Genomic DNA, 12,856 nt, shown 5'->3' with positions numbered 1-12,856 from the left:
AACACTCCAAAATGCAGAAATCTTGTATAAAGTCAGTGATTCTTCAGTGCTCTTTTATTTTCATGAATTTTCTACAGATTTCATGCTTGCATGCCTGATTTCAGTACTGAATCATACCTTTTACTGCTTACCAGAATATCGTATGGGTAGAAAAGGCTGCTCTTCAAAACGGAAGGAATAGAAGCAAGATGAAAATGCAATGCTCATGAAATAATAGTTATTAAAAATAATCCAATGAATGGTCATGAATTAGAAACAGCAAGAGAAGGAGAAAAACTGGCATGTTTGAGTCAGTCATGGGATGGCGGAAGCTAATTTGATACTGCAATGAAAACTGCAAATGTTTGTACTCATTTCTAATAGAGATAGGAAAATATTAACATCATTGTTCAAAGATCTGGGTCCATTTGTACAGAAGGAAAGGCAATTGAAATGCAGCAATTACAGAAAAATTACTAGGATCATCAACCCTTCATATCTAGCCTTTTCTTCAATGGCCCTGCGTAGAATCCATTCACTTGGAAGTAAGAGACTGAAGTTATAAACAGGATTCCAGCTGAGGACTCAAAAGTGCCTTTTTTGCAAGCAAAGACTGTATATAGGCTGGTGTCCTAGCAAAGAAGAATATTGAAAGAATATAGGATTATTATCTATGAATGTTGGATGAGGAAGAATCTATGTACGTGGGAAGAGCTTCTTAGAACAGAAAAACAATGCTGGCACAAGAATAGCACATCTCATCTGGAAAACAGGAGTATCTTCTAATCACCAGAGCAACCATCTCTTCAAATGGGAACATTGTACCTGGTGCACCTTTTCTTCACCAGGCACAGGGGGAAGCAAGCAAGTTAAATTTGCATTGCTAAACTGAAACACTTGGGAATCAGGCACACTAAGCCATACTCAGGTTTACTGTATTAACTGTAGTATAGCAACTATACTTAGAGTAAACTAATAACTATATAGTTCACAGGACCACAGGATGTTAGGGGTTGGAAGGCACCTCCAAAGATCATTGAGTCCAACCCCCCTGGCCAGAGCAGGACCACAGAATCTAGCACAGGTTGCACAGGAACACATCCAGATGGGTCTTGAAAGTCTTCAGAGAAGGAGACTCCACAGGCCCTCTAAGGAACCTGTTCCAGTGCTCTGTGACCCTCACAGTGAAGAAGTTTCTCCTCATGTTGAGGTGGAACCTCCTGTGCTGTAGCTTATATGCATTACCCTTTGTCCTATCACAGGGTGCAATGGAGAAGAGCCTGTCCCCTCCCTCTTGACACCCAGCCCTCAGATATTTATAAACGGTATTCTATAAATCATGACATCTGTAAGTTCAAGAAAGCGATGAGCAATGAAGACTGCTGATTGCTTTGGACAGAAGATCTTGCGTTAGTTAGGAGATGGAAAAACATGAGAATCTAAGTAGCCCTGTATGGAAGTGCTGTTTCTACAGCTGTACATCCAAAATCATGGTGCTGTGTCTGGAACTGTTTGCATTGCAGGTATTGTTGTTTTCTTTTGTTTGACAGTGCTTGGATCTTACTTCAAGCTCCAACTCTTTTGAGGATGCAGAATATAAATCTTCATATAATCTTCAAAATACCCTATGTAAGAATGGAAAGGAGTCACCTTTTCTAGTTACTCTAAACATCAAGAAAGGTTGAAAGCACTGTAGCATCTTTCTGCCATTGTTTGCCAAGTTCTTTTTTAGCATCCTCTCATTTTTAACAGAAGCTTAAGGTACCTTTTGGAAATAGTGGTTCTTAAGGCTTAATACTTAAGTCTTTCAGATAGCTGACCTAAGCAGATCACTAGCTTCAGTACTCCAGCCTCTCTTCCCATTGGCCACCTCTAAATGATTTTTAAATCTATTAACTGCTTTCACTTGCATTTTATAGAGGACACAAAGTGTCAAAACCATTAATTTCATACACAGTTTGGAAGAACCATAGCTGCATAAGGCAAAGAAACCTGTGTTGTACCTTGACTGTTTGGTCAGATGGCTGTTCTACAAATGCAGAAATAAGCCACCACCAGCGACAGCCCACACTGTCTTTTCTCCAGCCAATATTTAAAGAACATGAGAAGTAGCAGCATTTTGCAGTCAAGATGCTTTGAGGACACAGGCTGGAGCAGGAAGAATAAAATACCATGCAGCCGATGAAGTGGTATGAGAGAGAGCAGGATGCTTTGCCTGAGGGGTGAGTCAGAGGTTATGTAGACCATGAAAGGGACCAGAGCTTAGCGTAACAGGCCATAAAACATGGGACACATAGCCATAGGAAATCTGTTATTTCTGTGGATGCTGGATCTTCCTGTGGATCCTGCAGAATATCTTTTTAGAAGACAGGATCTTTTATGGCTGGAAATAAATTATTTGTGTAGGTATTTTGCCCTGACCATACATGATACAGTGTTTGCATATGTAAGAATGGAACATATATATATAGTGTTTTGGGAGTATTTTTTTGTGCCTTGGGAAGAAGTCTATACTTAAATTTCATACTTGATTACCTTATGTGCAAAACCCATGTAATTTTCCTTTTAACACAGAGTGGAGCAAAAACTTTGGTGCTGATTATTTGATGATATTAATGGTGTTAATTATAATATTAAGTGAAGAGATTGGTTGATTATATAGGGACAGAGAGCACCAGAAGAGACAGGAAAGAGTGCACGGTTATTAATCTGAAATAGAAACTATGTGCAATATTATAGTATTAGCAATTTCATTTTAAGTGCGTTAGTTTTTCTGAATGCTGTAGCATTGCACTGTGTGACCTCAAGCAATACATGTGGTTGAATTTGTTCACTACTACACAGGACTGCTTGTTTGGATCTATTAAATCTGGAGCAAAATCATGTGTTATGACTACTGCCAAGAGGAAACCCATAATTCTCTCTTAGCTACCTACCACTTACTTACTATTTTAATAATTGGTCTTTATTTCATTATGAAGAATAAAAAAAATGTGACCACAGTAACCCCAGATTAGCAAGTTCCTCTTATATATACAAACAAAAAATAAGACACCACAGGCAGCTTATTTCAGGATAATTGTAGGCTGACAGTTCGGTGTGTACATTCCAAGGCCTATTGACTTTGATCCTTGCAGAGGTTCAGTAACTACTCTGAAATTTAGTGAGTAAGGTGTTATATTCGCAACAGGAAACAGAACTTGGTCTACAGGGTGGATGGAAAACCATCTTACCCACTGATTTGACAGATATCAATCATAACCTGCAATATGACATTAGTGGGAGCTAAACTGCAATTTACAGCTGTCTTGAGTAACTTAAAGCCACTTCATAAATGAGATTAACTCTCCTGTTTAAATCAGTGCTACAGAGTGAGAGAATAGAATAGAATAGAATAGAATAGAATAGAATAGAATAGAATAGAATAGAATAGAATAGAATAGAATAGAATAGAATAGAATAGAATTAACCAGGTTGGAAAAAACCTTCGAGATCATCAAGTCCAACCTATCACCCAACACCATCTAATCAACTAAACCATGGCACCAAGTGCCTCATCCAGTCTCTTTTTAAACACCTCCAGGGATGGTGCCTCCACCACCTGCCTGGGCAGTCCATTCCAATGGCCACTCTTTCTGTGAAGAACTTCTTCCTGACATCCAAAAGGTCCCTTCCAACCTAAATCTTTCCATGAATCTATGAATCAATTCCATTTACAGTTTTATTGCAAAAGCACGTGAAACGTGCCCCTAAACTCTCCCATATACCTTGCTGAAGTACTTCCTATTTCTGTAGCATGGGGCCCATCTCATTTTTAAAAATCCTGGTAAAAATTTCCTGGAGTGTTGTTTTAAAGTGAAGAATTACTGTCTATTGGAGATGAAAACAAATATATTCACTCAGGGGAAAAAAAAAGCTCTAAATACTTTGAGCACAGCTTTCACTTTGCCTTTTCTTTTTTGTCATGCTAAAGATACTCCACTGCCACCTTTCAGAGGGCTCTGCCAGCAATGCTGCAAACAAAGGGATTACAGATTGTGGCTACTTGGAAAAAACCAAACTCACAAAATACTTCTCCTTTTAAAATAATTATCTATGTGACAACAAGCAGGATGTCAAATGCAGACAGCTAATGCTGCAGTCTTGCATGCACTTGAAGCACCTCTTCCTGGAGGCAGGAAGCCTTCTGTGGTAGAAGGTTGGACTAGATGATATTGGAGGTCTCTTCCAATCAAAGATATTCTGTGATTCTGTGTACGTGTTCACTATTTTGGCTCAGGACATTTGGGGCAGGGAAGACAGACAAGATCTGGACAGTTTTTATCTGACTAGAAGTCATTGAGCACGAACCAGATGGTTCACTTAACAGTAGTATTAAAGTAAAATGAGTAAAAGTATGCCTAAGGCATAATAAAATCTTTATTTGTCATTCATTCTCAGCCAGTGATTGATGGGTGATTTCACAAAAGTGTCCAGATTATATCCTGAATGAATCAAGTTACTATAATATTAATACAGTGCAATTGCTGATGCATTTACTTTTTATTGCATAGACTCACTTCTTCATGATTTTACTTTCCTTTGAGGTGTTGCTCAGTTCAGTTACCAATTGAAAAGAACGCTGTTGACTAAAATCAAGTTCTTCATGAAACAAAACAAAACAAAACAAAACAAAACAAAACAATCTACCTCTAAGTGGAGCCCTGAAAACCCAGGCACTGAAGTAACTTTGTATTGTGGAACAGTATTATGATACAGCCAAACTGACACGAGCACTATGTCCCAAGACATACTCTATCCCATAACCCATCTTCCATGGTCCATTTATCTGTCCCATGATCAACTACATGTAGAGGGTAGAGGACAATTTTGCAACACAGATGAGCGTGCAGAGTTAAGCTGTAACATCTCATACAGGCAAGGTTCTGAAATCTACTTACGAAAAATGCTTCCAAAAAAGGCCACCTATTGGTATCCTTATTATCAAGAGAAAGGGCTCTTTTAAAAGTTACATTGAATGCTCATTTCTCCCTGAAGGAGAAAATTATGAAGAGTGCCTCAGCAGGTCTGTTAATGATTAATCATTATACAATTCTGGCATTTTGTATTACTGGACACTTCTGGTATGGTTGGTTACAAAGAGTTTTGCCCTTTAATGCAGACTTGTTGCATGCATCATGGTTTCTGTAGGGTCCATAGGTTTAAACACACATTGTGGAGCACTGTGCCTCCAAGTGGGTTGTCAGGAGGCTGCCAGCATACAACTGACGTGGCTACAAAGTTGGAGGAAGCCCAAAAAATTGACCATGTGGCTATCCTGCTAGCCTGGTAGGGGCATAGCCAGGCATTAGTAAAGTCTAAGTGAAGATTGTCTACATTTTTTCAACATATCTTTCTCTTCTACAAAGCATGCCATCCAGCAATGCTAACAACTTTCACACACAGGGGAAAATACGTAGTTGACTAACTTGTACGTAGGACAAGAAAAGCAAAGAGGTGGTTGAGAAAGTCCAGCTCTCCTGACTCATAGCATGTCTTTTCTGTGAAGTCAGTAATTTCTAGGAATCTGCTATCCAATATATTCTTTTTTTTTTTTTTTTTTTAATGAATTTCATCACCTATGCCCCACCATTACAAGTCATTTTAATGTTTATTTTCTCTAATGTAACAACAAAATAAATGGTAGTTGATTAGCCTAGATTTTAGGCTGGGGGGATAAATAGGCCTTTATCAATGTAACTGCCATGAGAGTATGGTTTAATTTGTCATACCTTGTGTGTGTGCTAAGCAGCATTTCAAGAGTTGTGGAAATCTCCTGGGGGGGGCAAAAAAAAAGATGTTTCAGCAGTTTGTGTTTTGCATGCTAATTACTAATATTCCCTTTTTTCCCCTGCCTCCACCATGTTTCAGCTTGATCCATATCCCTCTGGATAAAATAACTGATCTCCATTCCTAGTGCTGTAATGATCCATTCTGCCTGCCTTTCTCTGCTCTTCATTTGCCACATCTGTGAACGCCTGTATTTGTCTGCTACCCGTGGATGTGTTCAGTATGTTATGTTCTGCCCTGGGTGGTAGATTATACAACGTCCACAGGACTGCAAGAGCAGAGCATTCATAACTGAAACTCCAGAAGTGGCTGGCCTGGCCACATTTTAATTCTTTGCTTCCTTCAATTCCCAAATCCAGTATTTTTCCACTGTATGACCTCACTGTAGGTCCTACATATTCCTAGGATTCCATCTAAGCCACTAGCATATAGATCTGTTTGATGGATGTTTAGGTTGGGAAGATGATTTGCAGCTTCAGTTCATGATTTTCCTCAGGCAATTTCTTGCAGTACTGAAGACCATTGCAATTCTAGTATCAGGACACAACTATCATTCACTATTCTCCTGTGGTATCACCTCTTTTCCCAAAAGTAGTGTAAGTCTTTTGACTGGGTATTAACAGCAGTGCATGTACCACAGTATCAGTTAAAGTACCAAGAACTGTATTCCAATTATTTATATCCCACTTTTTTTTATTCCCATTTCACAAACAGCTGCATTCAGACCAGGATAAAGGAGATGGATCCCTTAAGTACATCCTTTCTGGAGATGGAGCAGGAGACCTTTTCATTATCAATGAAAACACTGGTGACATCCAGGCCACAAGGAGACTAGACAGAGAAGAAAAGCCTGTATACATACTCCGTGCCCAAGCTGTAAACAGAAGGACTGGAAGACCAGTGGAACCAGAATCTGAGTTCATCATTAAGATCCATGATATCAATGACAATGAGCCAATGTTTACAAAGGATGTTTACAATGCCAGCATTCCTGAAATGTCAGATGTTGGTAGGTGCTAACCAATTATTTCAGTGTCTGCTCTGGGTTCTTTCTGTGGAGCTAATGAAGGGCTCAAAGTTTACAGGCACTGAATACAGACATCTCCTGTTTGAGTCTAGAGGAGAAGCACCTCAGCCTTTAAAAAACCCAACAACACATAAATCTAACTCCAGGAAAATACTGGCAACAGTTTGATGGAATCTGAGTTGTCAGCTGAGTGAAATCCACTCCCTCTATAGTACCACAAAAAATGCAACTTAATACAATCTAGTTTAGCTCACAGTGGAAATGCACTGAGCTAAGCTGTGTGCGTGACACTTCCAAAGAGTTTAATTTGCTTTGTTAACATGATTTAACAGCAGTGTAATAATCTGGCAATCTGTGGTCACCTAAGTGTGTCCACGTCACCCCTAGATCAGTTCAGCAACCCTTCTTCAGCTCAGAAAGGTTAAAAAAATTGGAAAAGGACAGGTACAAAAGTGGTTGCATGCACTTAAGGAGCAAAAACTGTCACTCGAGTCAACTTGTCACTAATCTGAGGTACGCCATTAACTTCCTATGACCTTTGTTAGTCTTTTCATGCAAAGCACAACAGCTCCAAAGTCCATGGAAGTCCACTAAAATAATTCTATCGATTTGAGGTGTATCAAGCTGTAAGAATCAATGCATTAAAAGAAAATAAAAGAACTTCCTTGAAATACAATTTTAAGTTTGGCTCTTTTCTAGAGAAGTTGACAGGTTTTGATTCTTTGATTCTTAGGGAAGTCATTTTGATTTCTTTGTTAGAGAGCGATGGATAGTTGAACCACAAGAAGCACATTTCTAATCTCAACTAGTATCCAGGGATAGAAACATTAATTAATCATAATCAAGAATGAGATTAAAATAAAGCTCAAGCAATATGAAAATAAAGACTTTGGGGCATACTTTCTCCTCTCATTCACAGGACTTGTCATATGGGTGAAACCTCATCTGGTGAAGAGAGAACCTAACAGTCACATTTTAATATGTGAAGTGAATATTCAGAAATCTGTTTTAAATGCCAAGACCTAGGCTCATTTCTTATGTTTGATAACACTTTGTCTGTGATTCAATACCATTGCTTTCTCTAGAAGACACATAAACCCCCCAGGTTTACATTCCTATGTCAAACATCTTACAAGCACGTGTAAATTTGCAAAAGTATATTACTGACCTAGATTCAAATTCTGAATGTCTTCAATATCTGGGGAACAGTGCATTTCTGGTATGATGAAGGATCCACATATTCAGTCAGTAACTGTGGATTTTAATGCTCTGAGAAGCAAGCTATCATTTTGGTTCTGGATATATGTCTTTTATGAAGAGAGAAGCTTATACAAAATAAGAGAATCTCTTTTTGTCTCAAGTTTGACCTGCACATTAACATTGTTTTTTCTACAACACAAAACTATCTTGGTCATGAAAAAAACTCTGTGGTTTTTAATTTTCTTTGATTTGTCATTGCAGGTACCTTTGTTGTGCAAGTCACTGCAACCGATGCTGACGATCCCACATACGGGAACAGTGCTAAAGTTGTCTACAGCATTCTCCAGGGACAACCATATTTCTCTGTCGAATCTGAGACAGGTCAGGGGACCTTATCTGTCACTCTGTGACAATGTCTGTAATTCAAAATGACATGCTAAGCCAAGCTAGGACATATTAAGACAGAAACTTCAAAGAGATTACATCTTGCTCAGTGTAAAATCTGACAAACTTAATAGAGCGATACATCTGTAAACATGACACCTACATTATTTTAATCTTGCCAGCAAAGTCTAATAAATACAATTAGTACTGGATGTGAACCAGTTTTCAATCATTTTTAACAAGCAGTGGGTACAGAGACTGCTGTGGATGCTTAAATTAAACCAAATAGGTTGGCTTCTAGATGAAAATGAGAAACAGGTGGGTGTGGAAAAAAAAGTGTGTAATTCTCATAGATCTTCATAATGGCTAAATTAAGACTGAGGGTTTGCTCAGGTGTGTTGGTTTGGTGGGTTGTTTTTTTCCTTCTCCTTCTGCTTCTTCAAAATTTATTTAAAGTAATTATAATTTCTCAACATCTGCAAGATATCACTTTAATGCTAATTTTATGAACGAAATCTTAATTAAGAATAATGATCGGAGAGGTAAAATTGGCTGCTGTGCTACACTGGAAGATAACAAATAGAATCCCAAACTTCAAAGGTCTGTTTTTCGAAGATGTTTAAATTATGCACAGTGGCTGGCATTTTGTATGGTCTGAGTAATAGACAGTTTTGGCACCTCTGCATGTAAACCAGAATTATGGATGAATCTCCTGTACCACTGACTGTCCAACTACACAGATAGTCCCTTCCCAAGATTTTTAACACAATTCTACAACAAGAAACAAAGGATTTCAAGAAACTTCTTGAATGGGAATATCCAATCTGACAGGCTGCTGGAAGCTTGAGAAGTCTGTTCTCCTCAGCATCCCTAAAGGAAAGGAACAGATTATCCCAAATAGTTAATCAAGTTCTAGTATTGTTTTAAAAATAAAACTTAAAGACTCAGGCAGAGAAAGGGAGGGAGAGATTACATGTTGCAAAGTGAAGTAAGTCTGCTGGAGCTGCTGTGAATTTTGCCATGTCTTTCAGTGCCTGAATTGCACCTCTTTTGTCTACAAAGGAGCCCATTATTAGCCTTAACAGACCCAGTGAGAATACAAACATTTTGCTTCATGGTAAATCTAAATGATTAAATTTCTGTAGGAGTTTGCCTCACAACTGATATTTGTGCCTTTCAAGAAGTCACTGGCAACATAATTTCAATGCCTGTATAAATAGGAATACATATACTTGGGCATGCTTGGATGTTCATAATTTTCTTAATTAATTTCTCTTCTCCCTCGTAATGTTGTTGTACTGCCTCTTTAATGATGAATTGCTGAAGTTAACTTGCCTTTTCAAAAAAAAACACCCCAAAACACCTCTGTCAAAACAATAATATTGACAGGAGAGGAGAGAAAAGATGAAGCACATTATAATGAACAAAGAGCCTTTTTCCACTACAGTGAAAGAATTTAGCATGGAACTGAAAGGGGGTAAATAGTTATGTAAAATAACACTGCTTACAAATAAGTAGAACATCTTTCTGGGGATGCCACTAATATTGTGCCTGTCACATAGGCAGCAGCCTGAGATATGATATGACAAGTCTGTAATTTAATGAGCCATCTCATAACAGTAAAAATTTACACCGGGCAAAGTTTACTTATTACATAGAGATTGTTTTGTTCTTTAGGCTGTTGTGGTTTTTTATTATGAATTTCCATCAAAGTCAGTACCTTACTTGGCAACTCTCTTTTTTTATTTTCAGGCATTATTAAAACTGCTTTGCTAAACATGGACCGTGAAAACAGGGAACAATACCAAGTGGTCATCCAGGCAAAGGACATGGGAGGCCAGATGGGTGGATTATCAGGAACCACCACTGTGAACATCACACTGACTGATGTAAATGACAATCCACCTCGCTTCCCCCAGAGTATGGAATATTTATGTTCTGTCTTTACACTGAAATGGACAAAAATTGGTCTGTTGGGGCTTTTTTCACCTCAGATGTTGTTTCTACTGTTGTGAACTGAGAATCAAAATTCCTTTAAGAACGCACAAGCAAGCAATAGCATCATGCTAAGGTTCATTGCAATAACTGGGAAACAAATCTTTGGTATTTTTACTCCAGTTGCAGCAGACAGTCTGAGAAGTGATGTACACAAACAACCTCTGTTTTTCCTACCTATTAAATAGCTTTGATCAATATAATTTATATTTCTTGTTCAATATCATTTATATTACCTTATGGTTGGCTGCATTAGAAGCTAACTGTTCTAATCTAATACATTTGTGTTTTGAAACATATTTATTTAAGTATGTAAAATGATCCTGAGAGCAATTCTATCAAAATGACTATTTACACCCAGGAAGCATTGCTTCAATGGATTTCCCTTTATTCTTTACCCGCAGAAACAAAAGACATACATAAATATACTAGATATTTCTGCCTATTTTCCTCTCCCTGTCTCAGATCATCTGGCAGATATGTATGTGATATTTAAGGGAATCACCCAAGCATACTCTCTTGGAAAGTAATTTCTATTAATGAGCATTCATGGTGATAAGTGATTTGAAGCAATTCAGCCTTTGTCCACTTCTCTTTGCCTCTCTTTCCTCCCTTCTCTCCTTCCTTCTCGCTCTCTCTTTCTTCTTTTTGGTTTTGTCTAACCACTGCTCACTGTGTGATGTGTGTGTATCACTGAGTCAGTGTGTGTATCACTGAGTCGGTGTGTGTCAAAAGTCAGGAGCAGCTGTTAGAGAGAAAATATCAGACAAATCAGCAAGCTTTGGCGGTTAAGTCGCTGGGAAAGTTATTGGAAGCAACTTGTCATTTAAGTTCAAAGTCTGTTCATAGCTATAGGAAAAATCTTTCCATTTAAATTAGAACAACTTAAGAGAAAATACAGCACTCTGCCCCCGACAAGTTCATTATACATCCTTGGACATAAGCATCTTCAATATAAAAGGCAAAGATACAGCTTTGTAATGCTGACATTCCCCAAGTAGGTTTTTTCAGACTAGAATTCAATGTAGCACATGATTAGTAGGAATCAGGGCTTAATTTGGCTGTAAGCTGCACTGGCTTTCAGCAGTTCTCAGTATTTGTCCTTTGACCTCAAGATGTTTTTCGTTATGCAATTTTAATACTGCCAACAGAGACCCTGATAATACCTAGAAAAGGACATGTGTTGCTAAAGATACGCGAGATACATGTTCATAGGAAAACAAAATGCCCATCCTTCATACTAGAAAACAGACAGAAAAATGTTACTTTTATCCACAGGAAAGTAAGGCTGAAGGCTGTTTCCCTGAACAAAAAGGGGGAATTGTGGGAGTCAATGAGCTCCTAGAGGCCGAGGAACTCACCGACTCCCACATTTCCCTAGGAAGGTCTGAAGACACAGCAACTCAAACTCATCTGTACATATCCAGCATGGAAAGTGGACTCAAAGATAGTGTCCAAAATACCATGAGACTACTGACTGACAAAATTTCCTTCTCTGTCTTCTGTAGGCACATACCAATTCAGAGCTCCTGAGTCTATGCCAGCTGACTCACCAATTGGCAGGATAAAAGCTAATGATGCTGACGTGGATGAAAATGCAGAGATTGAATACAGCATCACCGAGGGGGATGGATATGACATGTTTGGAATTACCACAGACAAGGACACACAGGAAGGAATTATAACTGTCAAAAAGGTACATATCCTAACACAATCCCAGCCTCTGAAATACCAGTCAAAACTTTATCTAGCACATATTCCTTTTCCTTTTTTAGTGCACCATGTGTTGTTAATTAATTTGAATGCTATCTATCAGCAATCTCTGTATTACCTATGTAAAGTTTATTTTATACAAGCAATTGGGGTCCTTCCTCTTACACCCTCCTTACTAAACCAATACACATACTTTGAAGGACTTGAGACAGGAAATAACCTAGGGAGTGGGATGAGACTGAGGAAAAAATTCTATACTCTGAACATATTCACAGAATAACTCAAGGAATAACATCCAGCTGTGATTTTCTCCCTACGAAATTTACCCACTTACTAGAATGTGCTGTGTTAAGACCACAGAAATAATCAGCATGGCTTTGCATTATCAGAAGGTGTGGAATTATATAGCTATATTGTAGTAAAGTATCTAGACAAATTTCTTCTGACTGACATTTTGTAAAAAAAGTGTAATTAATAAACACATCAACATGCTTTTACACAGTGCTTGCTGGATCACAGTGGACATCATCTACTAGGTTGCACATTGGCTGTCAGAAAAGGTTTGAGAAATATTGTTTACAGTGGGTTATCAGGCAAGCTTGATAAGGTTACAGATATCATCCTCCATCAATTCAAGTGCAGTCATCACTAGATAGACATTGTGTATTTTCTGAACATGTACTTGCTTGGTGATATCAGTACGACACCTGTCATTACTTGTTTTCAAGG

At 38.2% G+C, this 12,856-nt stretch overlaps 1 protein-coding gene across 1 annotated transcript in view; it reads left to right on the top strand.

Moving 5' to 3' along the window:
- The window catches only part of CDH6 (cadherin 6), a 101,944-nt gene that overhangs the window by 71,280 nt on the left and 17,808 nt on the right, over window positions 1-12,856 (top strand). The window contains exons 4-7 of the mRNA XM_054163991.1: window positions 6,523-6,817; window positions 8,297-8,416; window positions 10,172-10,339; window positions 11,923-12,110. Coding sequence (XP_054019966.1) covers window positions 6,523-6,817; window positions 8,297-8,416; window positions 10,172-10,339; window positions 11,923-12,110 — 771 coding nt within the window. The remainder of the gene's footprint in view (window positions 1-6,522; window positions 6,818-8,296; window positions 8,417-10,171; window positions 10,340-11,922; window positions 12,111-12,856) is intronic.

The sequence above is a fragment of the Dryobates pubescens genome, chromosome 9, assembly GCF_014839835.1.
Source record: "Dryobates pubescens isolate bDryPub1 chromosome 9, bDryPub1.pri, whole genome shotgun sequence".
NCBI classification, from domain to species: domain Eukaryota; kingdom Metazoa; phylum Chordata; class Aves; order Piciformes; family Picidae; genus Dryobates; species Dryobates pubescens.
This window is presented reverse-complemented; position numbering and strand designations above follow the sequence as displayed.